A 17620-nucleotide genomic window follows, 5' to 3' on the forward strand; every position below is an offset into this window, starting at 1 on the left:
TCCTTGTCATAAAAACCTCACCAGGAGCGATGACAGAGGAGGGGTAACGGCTGCCATTTCAAAGGCCTGACCTGCTCTTTCTGTTACGGTGCTTAAATATGCGGGGATGAGCCTGCGCCTCCAGCAAACTGTTTGCAGGGATGCAGTCAACAGAGCACACTGTGTGGACACGTCAAGTACAATCAGTGTGATTAATGCTAAAGTTGAGGCAATTATAGGAGTTTAGAGGAATAAAGTGGATGTCAGAAATGTTTACACAGCGATTCAGAGAACAAATAATGTCACTCAACTGTGCAGCAAAGTAAAAACAATAGGAATATCTTTTAAAATCCAATACTATCCACTTCTTACAACTTCCACACGACTAAAGCATGATTCATTCTGCACTGAATCGACGCCGGACCTAGGGCGTAGCCTCAGGTGCACCTCTCCAGAAATGTAACTACAAGTTGCAGTGTCGCAGACCTCCTGTCTGTCTCTGTAACCATTTCCCTCAGTGGGAACAAAGTTTTTATTTACTTTTATTTCACAGATAAGAAACAATAAATTTGGACAAGATGAGTGGCTGTTACAGTTGCCTGATATAAACTTTCATCAGAGCTGGTCTGACGCTTGTTGAATTTGGACATGATGTGTAGAACATTTTCGAACTATTTGATATGAATGCATATTTTCTATATAGCTCTTTGCAAATGGGACTTCATCTTAACGGTGAGGACATTTTTATTTACTTTTTTATTTTTCTTAATACACAATTGTATACGTGTGGTGGTTCCCCTGTTTAGAGAGAGAACGTAAGCTTATACAATGTTTATTGTAGCTAACGTTAAGAGGTGGGTGTGGGTAAAATGTATTTATGTTGAGAGGGGAGTTGAGTTTATCTGTTCGTTCTGTGAGTGGGTCTCAGTACATGTTCTTGTTCCCAGTTCACATCGCTCACGGAGACACATTTACTTGAGGCAGCAGGGTTTACATATGGCGGTTAAGGCAGGATTGCACAGCAATGGAGAAATCAGACTTATCAGTTGGAACGTGAGAGGAATGAATAGTCCGGTTAAAAGGGGAAAGGTGTTTACACACCTAAAGTCATTATGTGGAGACATATATTTCCTACAAGAGACCCATATTAAAAAATCAGCAGTAAAACAACTTCAACCTGCATGGGCTTCACAAATATTTCAATCGAACTTTAGTACTAAGGCGAGGGGGGTGGCCATACTTATTCGGAAAAATGTCCCATTCGTGCATACACAGACCATCTCTGATCAAAATGGAAGATATTTAGTTGTATGTGGCACCCTTAATTTGAAACCAGTGACACTGGTCAACATATACGGTCCGAATTTTGACGACCCTATTTTCTTTAAAAAACTGTTTAATATAATCCCAAACATGCCGGGCTCCAATGTGATCATTGGAGGAGATCATAATTGTCTTATGGACTCAAAACTAGATAAATCACCAAGCCAACTAAATTCATCAAAGAGCAGCACCACATTAAATACTCTTGTCCAATCCTATAACCTAGTGGACATCTGGAGGTTACTCCATCCAACTGGAAGAGACCTCTCATTTTTCTCCCCTGTACATAAAAGCTACTCCCGGATAGATTATTTTTTGATAGATGCAGGGTTGATATCAACTGTTACTGCTTGTACTTACCACAATATCCTTATATCAGACCATGCTCCAGTTTCATTGGATCTCAAATTCGGCTTGGATAGGGGAGATTATTCTTGGCGTCTGAATGCCTCTCTGCTCAATAACCCAGATTTCTGTCTGCTTCATCTCTGAGCAAATCTCAACATTTTTAAATAACAATGATAAGGGTGATGTAAATGACTCTGTACTTTGGGAATCCATGAAGGCGGTCCTCAGAGGGCAAATAATTTCATACGAGGCTGCCGAAAGGAAACGTGCCAGGTTAAGATTAGAAAGAATAGAAGAAGAACTGACTTCCTTAGAAACTGAATATAAAAACAGTCAAACTACTACTACACTTAATAAAATCATCTCCCTCAAATACGAATACAATTCCATAATCTCAAAAAATGTTGAGAAGTTGCTCATGCGGGTCAGGCAACAATATTTCGAATTGGGAGACAAACCGCACAGGTTATTGGCTAGACAGTTAAGACAGGCGCAGGCGGCAAGGGCTATTTATAGTATTAAATCTAGAAATGGCACCACTCTGACTGACCCCCAAAAAATCAACAAGTGCTTTGCAGACTTTTATGCAGATGTGTATCAAACACAAGGCAAAGTGGATGTGAACATCATCAAAAACTTTTTCACTAAATTGGATATGCCAAAACTCTCCGAGGAAGCTGTTAGAGCAATGGATGAGGATATTACTTTAAAAGAGATAAGTAGTGCTATCTCCTCCTTTCCAAACAACAAGGCCTCCGGCCCTGATGGCTTCGGCATTGAATTTTTTAAGATGTATGATGCTAAAATTTCGCCACTGTTGTTGCGTATGTTCAACCATTCAAGTGAAGCCTCAGAACTTCCCCCATCTCTGTATAAAGCTTAACATTACATTGATCCTAAAACCTGATCGCGATGCTACGGAGGTTTCATCATATCGCCCCATTTCGCTGTTGCCAATAGAAACTAAGATAATTGGAAAGATTCTAGCTAACAGACTCAAAGCGTTTATTTGCACTATTATACACCCAGACCAAACGGGATTTATGCCAGGGAGACACATTTATTTTAATCTACGTCGTCTGTTCAACATCATATATGCAAACCACACTTCGGAAGCAGCTATTATCTCGCTAGACGCCCAGCGGGCTTTTGATCAGGTCGAGTGGCAATATATGTCGTGCGCGTTGGAGGAATTTGGTTTTGGACCCCTGTTCAGAAAATGGATAGATGTGATTTACTTGCGTCCAGTTGCATCTGTCATTACCAACCAAAACACCTCACATCCGATAGAGATACACCGGGGGACTAGACAGGGGTGCCCTCTCTCCCCATTCCTGTTTGCAGTTATGGTGGAACCATTAGCAGTTAGCGTCAGACAGAACCCTGAAATATGCCCCATAAACCTTCAGGGGTTACCACAACATCTTTCTCTCTATGCAGATGATATTCTCTTATATCTATCAAGCCCAGAGACATCAATTCCCCCATTGCTCTCGCTAATTAACCATTTTAGCTCGTTCTCAGGATTTACAATTAATTGGGAAAAAAGCGAATTGATGCCCATCTCCACAAATATTAGTAAACAGTTCTTGCAAAACTCCCTTTTAAAAAGCCTACAGTAGTTTCACATATTTGGGGATTATAGTAACGAAAAAAGCAGAAGACCTCCTAAAAATCAACTGGCAGAAAAAACTCGACCAACTGAAGCAAAAAATAGAATTTTGGAAAACCCTTTATATCTCCATGGCAGGTAAAATCAACGCTATTAAAATGGTTGTCCTTCCTCGGTTTCTTTATCTTTTCCAAGCAATTCCCTCTTTTATTCCACTCTCTTATTTTAAACAGCTAGACTCTATTATTGTACCCTTTCTGTGGGGTTATAAAGCTGTTCGTATCGCCAAAAAACATTTAATTAAACCAAAAGCTAAAGGTGGCTTTAGTCTGCCACACTTTAAAGCATACTATTGGGCAGCTCATTTGAACTTTATAACATGGTGGAAAAAGGGCCCCCCCAGTGATTCAAGTAAATGTCCAGCCTGGCTGTCGTTGGAGCGGACACTCTGTAATAAAACTTCTCTTCTCGCCCTTCTTAACAGCCCTACCAAAATAAACCAATTACTTTATAATAACAGTTTTGTTGTTAAAAATACTCTTAAAATATGGAAACAAATTAAGCTACACACAAAAACTCCAAATATGTACATCGATAGTCCCATATGCAAAAATCATGCTTTTCTTCCTGGCTTAAGTGATAGAGTTTTTGCAGACTGGAAACTTAAGGGCATTAAAGATATCAGTGCCTTATATCTTGATGGGCACTTTATGTCATTCAAGCAACTACAGAATGTGTATGGTATCCCAAACTCTAACCATTTCAGGTATCTGCAAATTCGTGATTTTGTAAGGACAAATATACCTAACTTTGAGAATATCTGCTATGACAGTTTTCTCGAAAGTATCAGTAAAGTGGAACCAGGTAAAAAAGGGGCAGTCTCTTACTTCTATCAAGCTATTGAAGATTATGTTGATGTTAATACAACTGTGTGTAAGCAAAATTGGGAGACCGAACTGGGGGAGGAGATAAGTGAGGAGACCTGGGAGGAATGCCTTGGAAGCGTGCACAAATGTTCAATCAACTCCAGACACAATTTGATACAATTCAAAACATTACATCGATTGTACTACTCCAAAGACAAGTTACATAAGATCTTCCCTGATGTGTCCCCCCTCTGTAACAGATGCAATGAGACAGATGGGTCATTGACACATTCCCTTTGGTCATGTCGGAAACTGTTTACTTATTGGAAGAGTATTTTTGAATGTTTTTCTAAAGCCTTTGAGAAGACCTGGGAACCCAACCCACTAGCTGCTGTTTTAGGTGCCACGAATGTATTACTTACAGTAGACAAGTATGAATCTCAGGCTATAGCGTATGGTATGATAGTAGCAAGGAAACTTATTTTACTTTTGTGGAAATCTGACAGTGTACCAACGTATGTTATGTGGATAAGAGAGCTGATGAATGTTCTACACTTAGAAAGGTTGCGGTTCTCTAGCAAGAACAAGGTTCAAATATTCAACAGAATTTGGAGCCCTGTCCTAGAATACCTGAGAGACAGCTAGCGGTGGTCAAAATATTTGTCCTCTATTGCTGTGTACATGTAAAGTTGAAATCCTGTGTTTTATTTTATTATTATATTTTTTATTATTATTTTCTATATCTGCTTTAGATGATAACCTTGGCTGAGTTGTTCATGTGATGTGCTGAGTGTTTGTTTTGAGAGGGAGGGAGGGGGGTTTGAGGTGCTATGTATATTTCAGAAATATTTTTTCTATGCTAATTGCTTGATGTGTGTTTACTCTGGAATCAAAAAGCAATAAAAATATATTTAAAAAAAAAAAAAAAGAAACAATAAATTGTGAAGTCAATAAAGCCTCCACAAAATAGCATTTTAAATCTTGTGCTAATAACGTTAGCATGTTATATTTGTTTGGAAAACATGTTTAGTATAAGACAGCTGTTTTGTCAGTGAACCTTGTGAGCTGTAATGGAGCCGAATTTTGCAAAGTTACCTTTGTTAAATGTTGCTGTTGTCACTGGCTTCAAAAGAGAAGAGGGAAAGTCTGCTAGCTGCTAGGCTAATTTGTACAATGTAAAAGGCCATAGACTTGTGCTAAAAATATTAGCATGTTGTATTTGTGGGGAAAATTTGTCCAGATAAAGACAAGTGTTTGTCTGTGAATGCTGCGAGTTATAGTGAAGCTGATTCGTGTAATTGCTGCTATTATGCCATGTTTAATGTGTGTTTAATGTGTGTTTTGATACAAATAAACTTTACAGCACTTCACAGAAACCCTGATGCCAACTAGTGTTTTGGAGGCATTACTGCAGAGTGACACAGACACACCACCACACAGATAAAATAAGCTATGGCGTAGGCTCTGCATAGAGCTGACAAACAAGTATAAATCCCGTTTTACACTTTTTAAAGTCTGCTTTACAATTGAGACACATGCAGTTACCTTGAATCTGACCGTTTCCATCTTGTAAGTGTAATCATTAAACATCCAAACTATTGAGCTTGTGGTGGAAAGATACAGAAATAACTCCTTGAGCTAATTTTAATAAATCAAACCTGCAAAAGGCTCGACATTTATTGGACTTAAAACAATTAGAACTGAATAAGTATTTTCTCTTCCGCACATAAATGTGTTTCTGCTGCCAGAGGGCAGCTCAGATTATGTTTCCACTTAATGAACTCTAAAATGGATTAAAAAGGCAAAAGAAATTCTGATTATGCTGTCCCTAAAAATACTTGAAAATTACGGTAAAAGTGCAGAATGTAATGAATGTATAGTAATAGATTACAGCAGCATGCACACAACACAAAGTACTTCAGATATACAGTATAGTGTGGTGCAGTGTTGCATTTGATGCAACTGTCACAGCAGAAGTGATTTTTGTGTGGATTTGTCAGCAGTGAACTTATTGTCTCACTTTCTGACACATCCTCTGTGAACTTCTGCACTCTGGCTCAACCCCCACGATGATCTGTTAGGGAAAACAAAATCAATTGCTCTTTCTTTGTCTTCCTGTCTGAGTTACAGTCTGGAAACTAGAGTTGGTGAAGAGATGCTGGAGCTTTGAGCTGCAACAAACTAATTTGGCTCGGCTGTGAAACATCCAGGAAAGAACTTCATCCAGTATTAACAGAGGATCGATGTGGGTCTTTTGCTTCTGCAGAGATGTTTGAACTGAGTCAGTGAGCAGAAGCACGGCTCTAAATTAAACACCAGAGAGCCTTTAAAGGTCGACTTCATCTGTGGTCTCTTTCAGTTTTTCAAATGGTATCACCCACTCAGCAGTTAGCAGAAAGCAGTGACGTAGGTTGGGGCGCTGAAAATAATTAGAACAACTGAAAGGAATAGTGATTTTTTGAAGTGGGGCTGTATGAGGTACTTATCCATAGTCAGTGTATTACCTACAGTATTGGTGGTCGCCACGCTCCCAGTTTGAAGAGACAAGCAGGAGCTGACGTAGGCTTGGATATTTCTAGTTGCCTCTTTATCAGCTCTGCAAAATTTGTGCTAAATTTAGGCTCTTATGTCAAATTGGCAAGTACTGGCGGTGCTTTTTGTGTTTGGCTTTGGATGGTGGTGACGTGTGGCCTTGAGTGACTCATCTGGATGTGAAAATCAACTCACCTGTCTGTAAACTCTCCTCCTGCCTATTTTTAGCTAGCCAGGTTCTGGCTTTCAAATGCAAACATCAGTAAACATTTAGGAGAGGAAGGAGAAGATGCATCAGCTGAACTAGAGTCCTAGTGAAAGAAGGAGAAGAGCCAAGTGCTTTACGGTGAATAAGTACTGATGTGTTGGTGGGAATGTGAGGTGCTGTACCGATCACTGCTGCCTGTGTTCAGGAGAAGCGACCTTACAGCCATCAGCCACAATCAGGACCATTGAGAAACAATGTCAGAAGACGCAAGAAAGGACTAAATTATTACAGTGAAAAACTTAAAGAAGCTGATGGGATCTCATGTCACTGGAGTTGTACTTTGTATAATTCCATGTGACAAACAAATGATTGATGAGTAGCACCAAAACATCTGAGCAATGTATTTCTGTCAACAGGGGCAGCAGCAAAACGTATTTTTAGCCACTTAAAAAACTCGAAACCAGTGCAATATCAAGTGTACACTATATTTAGAATATTTTTAGCATGTTACCTTGCCATTAGCCCTTTCCTACGGGGAACAGAGGGCGTCGTATTGCTCCTCAAAGCCACCAGTTCTTTGACAGGCATAGTTACTTAACCTCGCAGAACACAGGGGTTCCCAGTCTACAGCTGCCTGGATCAGTTTGTTTGTTTTGTGTTACCGTTCGACTTTCGGATCCAAACTTACATGGCTTCTACAGCAGTGTGTTGGTAGCTTCTGCACCAGGTAGAGGATTAGAGGAATAAAGCTAATTTGAAAGACTGTTAGCAGATAATTCTCAAAGACGGTTGGGCGCTGTCACAAAGAGGCACTTATTTGTAGCAATGTCATCATGCACAAACCTACATCAAGTGACGTGAGAAAACATTTTCAGAAGGACTTCGGAAAACGGCATTTTGATGCTAAAACATACTTCGACCAAGGTTTGAATGCTCAGATATGAATTCATAACGAAACACTACTGGGAAGTGACAAAATAATATAAAAACCTCAAAAATAAATAAATAAAATGAAATAAAAAATTAAGAAAAGTAGATTTGTTGTTGGTTTTTACTATTTACTATATTATACTGAAAAATGTTTTGATCTTTCCAGCATTTAGTTGTGTGCAAAATGTAAGCATTTTTGCACTGTGGCCTCTTTTCCAGGAGATAATGCAAAAACAAAAGTCTCTCAAGTCTAGAGGCTGATTGGTTAACTTGCGTTGTTAATAAACTAATACAATCCATTCAGTATTTATGCAGGTTAGAAGTCCGCTCAGTGGAGGAATGCAGACTACTGCAGCTGCTAGTTTAGAAATTCTGAAAGCATGAAGTTGCTTTACAAACATCAAACATCAGCCCTGATGCATTAATCTCCCATCATGCCTCTCTGTCAACCTTACCTTCTGACTGATGTGGACTTGGAGGAGAACGTTCCTGTAGCTGTGGCCGTCGTTGACTTGCAGCACCGTGCCGTCCTCCGTCCCCTCTGAGCCGTCGTGAATGTACTGGATCTGCTCTCGTGACAGTTCCTCCAGCTTGAATCGACTGAGAGCCCAGTCGCCATGGACACGAGTCAGCCGACCGTGGCGGGGCGGTTCAAGGACCATGACCAGGACATCTGCTGGGTTGTCGGGGTCGTCAACCTGCAGGACCGACTTGGTTATGGTTGCCAGGGCGCCACGGCCCTCCACGGGGAGAGGAGCGAGAGTCACGACCCTCGGAGGCTGGAAATGATCAAAAGAAAAAAGGAGGAGAGGTTGGGAGTGAGAACATGCTTTGATTATAATCAGACAGATACGACAGAGACAGACAGATTAGATTCAGACAGACAGACGGGCGGATCCTTCAAACAACTTGTTTTCATGGTAAAAAGCAAAGTTTCAGTGACAGTGTGAAACTTTCAAAGCCTGGCTGAGAGCACAACAAGAGGACACAGCAATTTCTTCCAAATTGTCAGATGATGAATTTTCTCCCAGAGGGTCGGGGCGTGGGAGGCCGTGGCGTCCTGCCGTTGAGGGAGATGAAGAAGATGAAGGTGAGGTTAAGCAGGGCGCCTCATTAGGCTGCACTCAGCCATACCTGAAGCCTCACCGCGACGAGAGAAAAGCTTCATCTTGCTAACAAAGTCATTTCAGGAGCACTGGTGAGAGCAGAAGGCCTCCTATTGTGAGCAAGGGCATGACTTTATCCGGAGCTCACTATGTGTCTGTCTCCGTCTGTGTCTGTACCTCTGTGCTTGTGTAAAAGGGACAGAGGATTAGAAGTGCAGAGTGTGAATACTTCAAGGTAAAGTCATTTGCACTGAAACTAATTTGATTTTTGGTTTGTACAGATATTTGCTTTTTAAAAAGTCATTGAACTCCACTGAGTCACATCTCTAATGTCACTGTGTAGTATAAACTTGGACTCAGACGTCTGAAAGTGTCCCCTGTGGTGCCAAACCCACTGAGAATCAACACAAACTCTGCAGCTGTATGCAGCCTTTACCTCATTTAGCTCAGTGTTTTTGTTCTACAGCTACACCGACTGTGTGGTTGAGTCACCAAGGCTCTTATTAACCCCCCAAATAAAACTGTAGTCAGCTGTATCCAGAAAACAAGCTCTGATAAACCCACAGTATGGTAACAACACAGCACCAAACGACAAACCAGCGCTAAAAGACGACTGAATAATGGACTTATAATCATCTGGTGGACACAGACATGACGCCAGATTAATGGTAATGTTGCTCTGTGTCTGCAGATGTGTAAAAAGGCAACATTCTGCTAACAGCTTGGACAAAACAGCCGCCAACAGGGTGGTTTCTCTGTGTTTGTCTTAAGCCCAGTTCAGACAAAAGATTCATGACGGGATGAAACTGATTCAGAGCGTTGCAGAGCACAGTTGCAGCTGTGTGAATTGGCCAGTCTCAACTCGACTCAAGCTGGCTGACAGTGTCACCTGCAACTCAGCTGGTTAAATCGCCCGCAGCTGGTTTTAGAACGTAAAGCATGTCACTGGTTTCAGCAGCAAATCATCCTCGCCAAGCCGTCTCCTCTGTCCTCACGGTGTGCCGGTGTCGGCTGGTGGGTCGCTGCTTCTGCTCACTGTATGTGCTTATAAATCACTTATTGGTTTTAATGTTTAGTATATAGTTATGATTTGTTTTATACATCTGTATGCATAGAGAATACTTGAATAGACACACTATATTAAGTTCAAACAAGTGATGATAAGCTTTGAAACGTTAAAGAAAACGTGAGAGATACTTTTATGTCCTTCAACAACTTTTAAACATACATGATCTTTTGAGCTTAGAGTTTATGTTGATATCAGTCAATGAAAGATTCTCGTGAGATAGGAGGTGCTTTTGTATTTTCTGTGTGTCTGTGTTTGAACATCTGACACAGTAAACAACAAAGAAATACAAAAAAACAAAGCCTAAGGGCCAAAAAAAATGCCTTGATGCAGTTTATTTTAATACGAATCTCAGCCAGAAGTCGTTGGCTGGGCAGCCTGGCAGCAATGGAGGAGCAGGTAGAGAGGCATGGGCTGTCCCCTGCGTAGACGCCACTCTGCTGTGGCCCTAAATCAAACCAGTTGTCGGGCAGGGAGCTCCGAGACGCTCAGCAGGGCTTGGGTCCAATTCGTTGCCCTCGACGGCTGTTGGCTGAGCTCCAGCTCTTTGCCATTACAGCAGCAGCTTAAGCAAAGGGGGGACGTATGAAACAAGCTGGCACCAGAGAGAGAAATGACTCCTGGGAAGTCATACACACACTCTCTCCGTGTCTCTTCAAACCAAAGTGACCTCTGGCTGAAGCTGCAAGACGCAGATCTGAAACACAGCTTACAAACACAGAGGGAGCGTGTTGTTATCCAGCCCCTTGCTCGTTTTGTTCTGTTGGGGGCCGTTTGGTGACAAATTTTTAGACGTCAAAGGAATTATCTTGGAGAGACAGGCAACTGGGCCCTCGGGCACCCACCTAAACCCTGTGTCGTCACTTCTGCAATTCGTAGGAGGAAAACAAAGGGTTTTGGATGTGCTGGCGGGGGCTGAAAGTGGGTGTGTGTGCTGCTTTTAAATCGTGCTAAGACATGCCTCCTCACTAAAGGCAACCAGCAAAATCTCCCCCGAGGCAGACGAAAACAAACACAAACACACTCAGGTAGGAGGGCTAACCTTTCATCCTCACCTCACAGGTGAGGGAGAGGTGAGGTTCATGTTTAGGAGAAAGCTGTCATCACCCGTGGGGCCTGTGGGGGCTCTGCAGCACTTCAAAAAGACGAAAAAAAAAAACAACTTTTTTTTTTTTTGGTGCTGCTTCCTGGTTGTTATTTTGTTTTGTTTTTCCTGCTGTGATCGCGCTGGATGGTATTCAGAGGCACGACGGGCAGAGTGTTTCCCAAGTCGATTCTATCACCCTGTCTGCCTGTGAGCCCCTCGGTTTGTAACAATGCCTTTTATCTGCAGCTCATGTTTGTGTGTCAAGCAGTCACACATCACACTGTAAACCTGGAACTATGGTAAAAACGATGCACTGAGGTGTCATCATTATGGTGTTACATGCCATTTTGATCTAGATTTTACACTTCACACTCTTTTGACTTCTTAGATAAGATTAGATAAGATAGAATTTTATCTTTCCCGAGGGACATTGCTGTGCAGCAGTTGCAATACAAACGGTGACACTAGAGATGCACCAGTTCATTGACCTAACATCGGTATTGGCCAATATTCACATTGTTCACTGCCATCAGCCTATCGGCCTATAAGATGACATCCACTGATGTCAGTGGCTGACATTTTTCAGTTGCGTCACATCAGTTTTGCGCAGGCTAAAAAGCAGGGCTTGAATCTAACAGTGTCCCTTCATCCTGGGGACAGTGGAAAACATGTCTGTTTGTCCCAGACATCTTCCCTGGGATGCCATCAGGACAAAAGGACACAGTAAACTCACTACTGATGCATTAGGAGATGCACCCTGTTGTTCTCCTGGTCATGCTACATTGTGAGCAAAAAAGTCTGTGTTAGCTGTTAGCAGTTAGCAGCCGGTGACCGGAACTTACAGCTAACTGAAATTGCAACTGCAGAGTTAAATGATGATGCATTCAAGCTCTGTTCAGTAAAAATGAGTGTTGGGCAAAAGTCCTCATGGTGTGTTCAAATATAAACTTGTAAAATGTAGATTTTGGGGAGAAACTTGAATAAATACAGCAAATTTGTTGATATTTTCACAATTATATAAAATAAACAATTGAAAGGGTGTTACGATACATTGTATTTAGGAAAAAGGCTTTAGATGCAGTTATTTTAAATGATGTTTTTCATGTGAAAGTGGCAGGGGTGGGCTGGCCATAGGGAGGTTTAGGAGTATTCCTGATGTTTCAGGCCGAACCGGCCGGTGGTTGGAACGTTTTTCTACCCCATAAAACGCAGCCACAGTGGCCCACAGCAGCCTGCCCTCGCAGCTGCAGGTGGCAGTGGCACAGAGCGGAACATCAGACTGAGTTAATCTAACATTTTGCATATGTAGGCTGACCAAATGTCCTCTTTTGCCCGGACATGTCCACTTCTCATGTCCTGCCCGGGGGGTGATGATAATGTCCGGTTTTCCGTGTGTTTGTGTGTGTGTGTTAGAGTGCGGCATGGACAGCATACTTCTGTCCGAACCTGAACCGAGCCCGACATTATTTAATGACCAAAGCACTGAGTTACACAGTGGTTACAGGCTATTTAACAGGCCGGGCACGCACCGTGGGTGATCAGCGGAGAGGGAGACCTCCGTGTTTGAGACGGGAGCGGGAGGCGGGAGGTCCGACGCTATTATATTATATTCAATACACTCTACTGACTGACTAATCTGTGTGTGTTGTGTTTAATATCATTAGATTGTTTTTATACTGCAAATAAAGTATTCGTGTTAAAATTACGGTTCCACTTGTGTCCGTCGTGCGATCGGAAAAAAGGCCTCTCCAAATCAAGCTCCCGGGCTGAATTTCAACCCCAGCCTGCCCCTGGAAAGAAGGTTATATTTAAGGTTGTTTCATAAATTTGCATGACTGAATTCGTGCTCATTCAAAGATGATGTAATAAAGTGCTGAACGACCTTAAAACAGTTCACTTATTTTCTATAATAAAGATTTCTTTGTTTCCCCGCTGCAAAAGGAGGAATGACAACAAAAACAAAATGAACAAAAACAACAAAAAAACATGGGTATCAAACAAAGTGTTTGACATCAATGAAAAAAGCCGTCCTTTCACCATCCTGCTGGTTGCCGTTATTGTTTAACGGCACCTGGTGGCATCAGGGGGAAACGTGGCGGGACAACAATGAAAGTTAAGGGGGCAAAAAGCCTCAGTTGTGGTGGATGAGTCCAACACTGACTTTCAACTGGTCGACTGGTGTTCGCCTCCTGAAAGATTGTAAAGCTAAACCCAGTTCTTTTTTTCCTCAACCCAACTATGTGCATGTGTTGGCTAAATGTGAGCACGTACGTATGTTGTTGAAGGAAAAAAAAACGTCAATTTGCAGGATTCTACCGACGTAGTGCTTTTATTTTGATAGAGACTGTATGCAAATTGTACATTTCCTGCGAAGATGGAAGTGTATTTTGAAAACAGACAATGCATATAACAGGCAAAAATTGACACGGCGTCCCAGAGCGACAACAATCAACACACCCAGGGTATCTTGGACGTCCACGGGCAAACATTAATATGTGACGAGGTCGGAGTGAGAATGTGTTGGATATCAGCCCAGAATTTCACAATAAGTGCATCCCTAGTTTTAAATGCCATTTTGTTCAGGACTTTACATTTAACACTCCTAGTTTTACTGCTACATATCTTTTTTATTCTTAAAAAAAAAACAGGTAAGGTGTCACAGTATTGATTGACAGCTGAGGGCACTGCAGAGAGCTCGCAGCAAAGAGAGCAAAGATATCACCAGTGCAAAGCAAACGTCTCAGAAGCTTAAAGGTTGCCACTTTAAGGTGAAAATGTAAACTACAAAAAGTGCTGTGTGCTTTGTGTGTGTGTGTGTGTGTGTGTGTGAGACCACCTCTGTAGAAACGCCATTAGTAGATACTGGACTCTTAGAAACTTTTCTCAAAAGAGGCAGCCACTCCTGTCAGAGGGGGGAAAGGCTATCTGCAGCTCAGATCATTCATTCCTGAGGCTATTACATTCTGAGGTGCCTGCTGGCTGGGGATCTGATGGGGATTTCAATCAACAATTTATCTGGGTTTTTTTTTCAACCTTATTTATACGTGGAGGGGCTGCAGAAGCACAAATGGTCTTTTTCTCCATGCCATCCTGCTCTACTGAGCCTTTTGCATTTAGGGAGAATATACAATGTAGTTTGTTTGTGTTACTTCTGGCTGGTACAAACTGTACAGTGTGTGCGCTCATACTCATTTAGACAGAGCTGAGTGTACGCCTGCCTCCCTACCCACGGTATGTTTTGTCCTGATGATGAAAATAAGGTTTGAATGGATTCTTTCACAGCGAGTCAAACCTTGACTCTGTCTGTTTGACTTTCTGTAAAACAAATGAACAAATACTAAAAAGATCTATATTTTCAAAGGAAGGCCGAGGTGAATTCATGGGAATCTGTCCTTGTAACAGCAGTGTAAACAAAAACAACACTGAGTTACATCAGTGTTTGTGGTGCTTTTGATGTGGAGAGAGACTCTGTGGCAGTGCATTTCTCTTTGTGACGTTTGCGGCTGCATTTTCTTGGAGGGGAGAAGTTCAAAGATTGAAGAACAGCACAGAGGGTTGATGTTTGCTGTCAGAATTGTCTGTAAATTGAATAGACTTGGAGACAATGGAGATGTAGCCCTTCGAACAAAAGACAAGATCAATGTCTCATCTCGGAGAACACAACAACTCCTCCTACTGTTTGTTAAGACTACATAGTGCCTTCAAAATGACCAGAGTGACTCATGTGGCTGTTTTCTGATCTGCCATCTTAATACATAGGGTTTCATTTGGTTAAGGGAACTCAACGACTTGGTTGAAGAAGAATTTCACTGCTGGAGAGATGGCCTTTCATAAAACTGGGCTGTCTGTGCAGTAGAAAGAGGCAGATACTATAATCGGTGCTACATGACCAAAGAAAATAGAGAAGAAAGTGCTGCGGCATTTGCTTTAGCTCAAGAGGTAGAAAACCTACATCTACCAGGATGCACTGCGCCTCACTGAACTGATAAAAGCTCCTGCTGGTGGGTGACATAATGCAAGTTGCCCAAATGAAAACCATCTGCGGTGGGCAGCTGGCAGCGTAGGGAGGGTTACCTTTAAATGTTATTCCATTACAGATTACTAAATGCATGCCCTAAACTGTCATTTTTAAGGTTTTCCATTAGATTACTCAAAGTAACGTATTCCAGATACTTTGGATTCTTTTGTAATACTTCAAAAGTTTTGTTGTTGTCCTGCTGCGTTTCCACCTGATGCCGCCAGGCACCGTTAAACCGTGACAGCAACCGGCCAGGTATCATGCCGATGTGAAAGGTCGGCCTTATTTATCGGTGTCTGACGCCGGAAGTCACTGGCCAAGCGCTGATTTTTGATGACTATGGAGCAGTGGCGGCGGCTGGTCTTTCAAACAGGGGAAGCTCACTTTAAGTTTACATCATAAAATGTGTCATATTGTAGCGAGGCAGTAACTTATAAAAGGAACATTTAATTCAAGCCGTTTTTCAACCACACTCATGCCATTGAACCACAGCAACACACACCTCAAAGATTTTCAAATGGGTTTACAAACGGTAAAAATAACCTATGTGGCTTATGGAAATAAGGAACTCCAGGCGGCACTCTGTCAGAAGACTCTGAGACTGAGCTCGAAATGCGAAGCGCTGTCAATCACAAAGGGGTTCAGCCTTTTAGACAATTCCTCCAATCAATATGCAGACACCGAGCGTCCTCTCCCGCCTACCGCTCCATTAGGTCCCAGGGAAGCTGAGCCTCCCTGAAGTGACGATTTTGTCGCATTTATCCAATGACCGTCTCGCTTTGCTGCATGAAAAAAACCTGCTCAGCGCTGTCTCATAGGAATGCTTGGAGGCTCTGCGTCCACCGTGCTGACACGAGAATGTATGACAGGGAGGTCGCGTTTGAAAACTGGTGATTAACAGCTGACGTTTGAACATCATAGTTGTGATGTTAAATGCATCCTAGCACACGTTTAATGCAATATAAATTCTTATTGTAATGTAAATTCAATAGTGCATGTTTGACCAATTCTTCTATGAAATTTTAGGGGAAGTTCAGCCTCCCTTGTGGTCTCACAGCAATCACCCCCGCTATGGAGTGAGACCATGTTTGATAGAAAGTACACACCCATCTTTTAAGTGGTTACATCTCCGGTCTAGCGCACAGCTGATAGGTAACCTATGAGGTTTGTTTACATGATGTAACAAAAGTGCACATTTAACAGATTCAGCGTGGAGGGGGAGCGATGCTTGCTTGTGGTTAGGACACAGTGTTTAATCATATTTTATGTCTTTCAAAGGAAATACAAGAAAAGGTGACCTAATAATATAATTCACACACTGTAATGAACTTCATGCAGGGTAATAATATAGTTTTTCCTGGGAACTATCCCTGTTAATGCACATGTAATGTGTGTATGGAAACATACAAATGTAAATGTATAGTATTATGTAAATACTTCTAATATTACAATAATGGAGCATCATCATGTCATCAGAGCAAAATTTAGCCCCAAACTGGTGGTTACGTACCAAATGAAATCATAAAAAAGCATATATGTTAATTATTATTACTCAGTTATTATTACGAGGAGCTGTCCTGTTTGTCTGTGTCAATATTTTAGTCTAGTCCTGTTATTTTGAACATACGTTATTCAAGCTTTAAACAAAAAACAAGTCTAGTTGTTTTTGTGGTGAGGACGGTCTTATTCTTTTTTTATTTTCTATTTCTACTCAATTTTACTATTTCAGGCTGTTTTAATCTTTCAAAGCCTGTATTTATGTCTGTTTTTAAGTTTGTTGCCTTATTTCCTTTGTAAAAGCAATTTATGGTGTTCTTCTGTGAGTCTAGACTATTTGCACATGCACAAGGATATTAAAGAAGGAAGAAGATGAAGAAGAAGGAAAAAAAAGTCTCCTCTATTAAATATGAATAGTCATGCTTGATAAAGAAAAAAGATAAAAACAAAGACTGCATAATTCATCAAAGATTCAAGACCAAGCAGTAATACAGATTTGTAGAAGTGTACAATATTAGAAGTTTATGTTCACAAAATGAGATGCATCATAATGAAATCCATGAAGTGTTACAAATCGTTGCTAATTCAAGTCCTTTTGGGATGTTTATTCAACAACGAAAATGTAATTGTTCATTCCTGAGCGATGCTTTATGAATAAAGATAGAAGTTGTTGACAAATTGTGGGACAAATTCTCGCACTAATGTTAAAGTCTCATGGATTGTTTGCATAAAAAAGGCTGCTGTTAAATAATAATATGAGTTTAATCGTAATAAATAGTGACACTAGCAGCAAACTTGTGGCCTAAAATGGCCAACCAACTGTCAGTCAAAACGCAGTCATAGACGTTGAGTTATGTGCATAAATTACTGCTCTTTCCTTATCAGCTGCTTCTGTTAATACTGTCTGAGAAAGTTGAGCTAATCAAGTGATAGTGTAATTGAGCAGTCCCCCCCAAACACCGACGCTCCACTCAATCACCATCTGCACCAGCACTCTGAGCTCTGCGCCTGCAACACTCATTTACTTAAATTTAAGAAAGCAGTCACG

General features: G+C 41.4%; 1 protein-coding gene across 1 annotated transcript in view; it reads right to left on the reverse strand.

Moving 5' to 3' along the window:
- fras1 (Fraser extracellular matrix complex subunit 1) overlaps positions 1–17620 on the reverse strand; it is a 402098-nt gene that overhangs the window by 105919 nt on the left and 278559 nt on the right. Inside the window, exon 28 of the mRNA XM_049578302.1 lies at positions 8254–8577. Coding sequence (XP_049434259.1) covers positions 8254–8577 — 324 coding nt within the window. The remainder of the gene's footprint in view (positions 1–8253; positions 8578–17620) is intronic.

Source organism: Epinephelus fuscoguttatus, linkage group LG6, assembly GCF_011397635.1.
Source record: "Epinephelus fuscoguttatus linkage group LG6, E.fuscoguttatus.final_Chr_v1".
NCBI classification, from domain to species: domain Eukaryota; kingdom Metazoa; phylum Chordata; class Actinopteri; order Perciformes; family Serranidae; genus Epinephelus; species Epinephelus fuscoguttatus.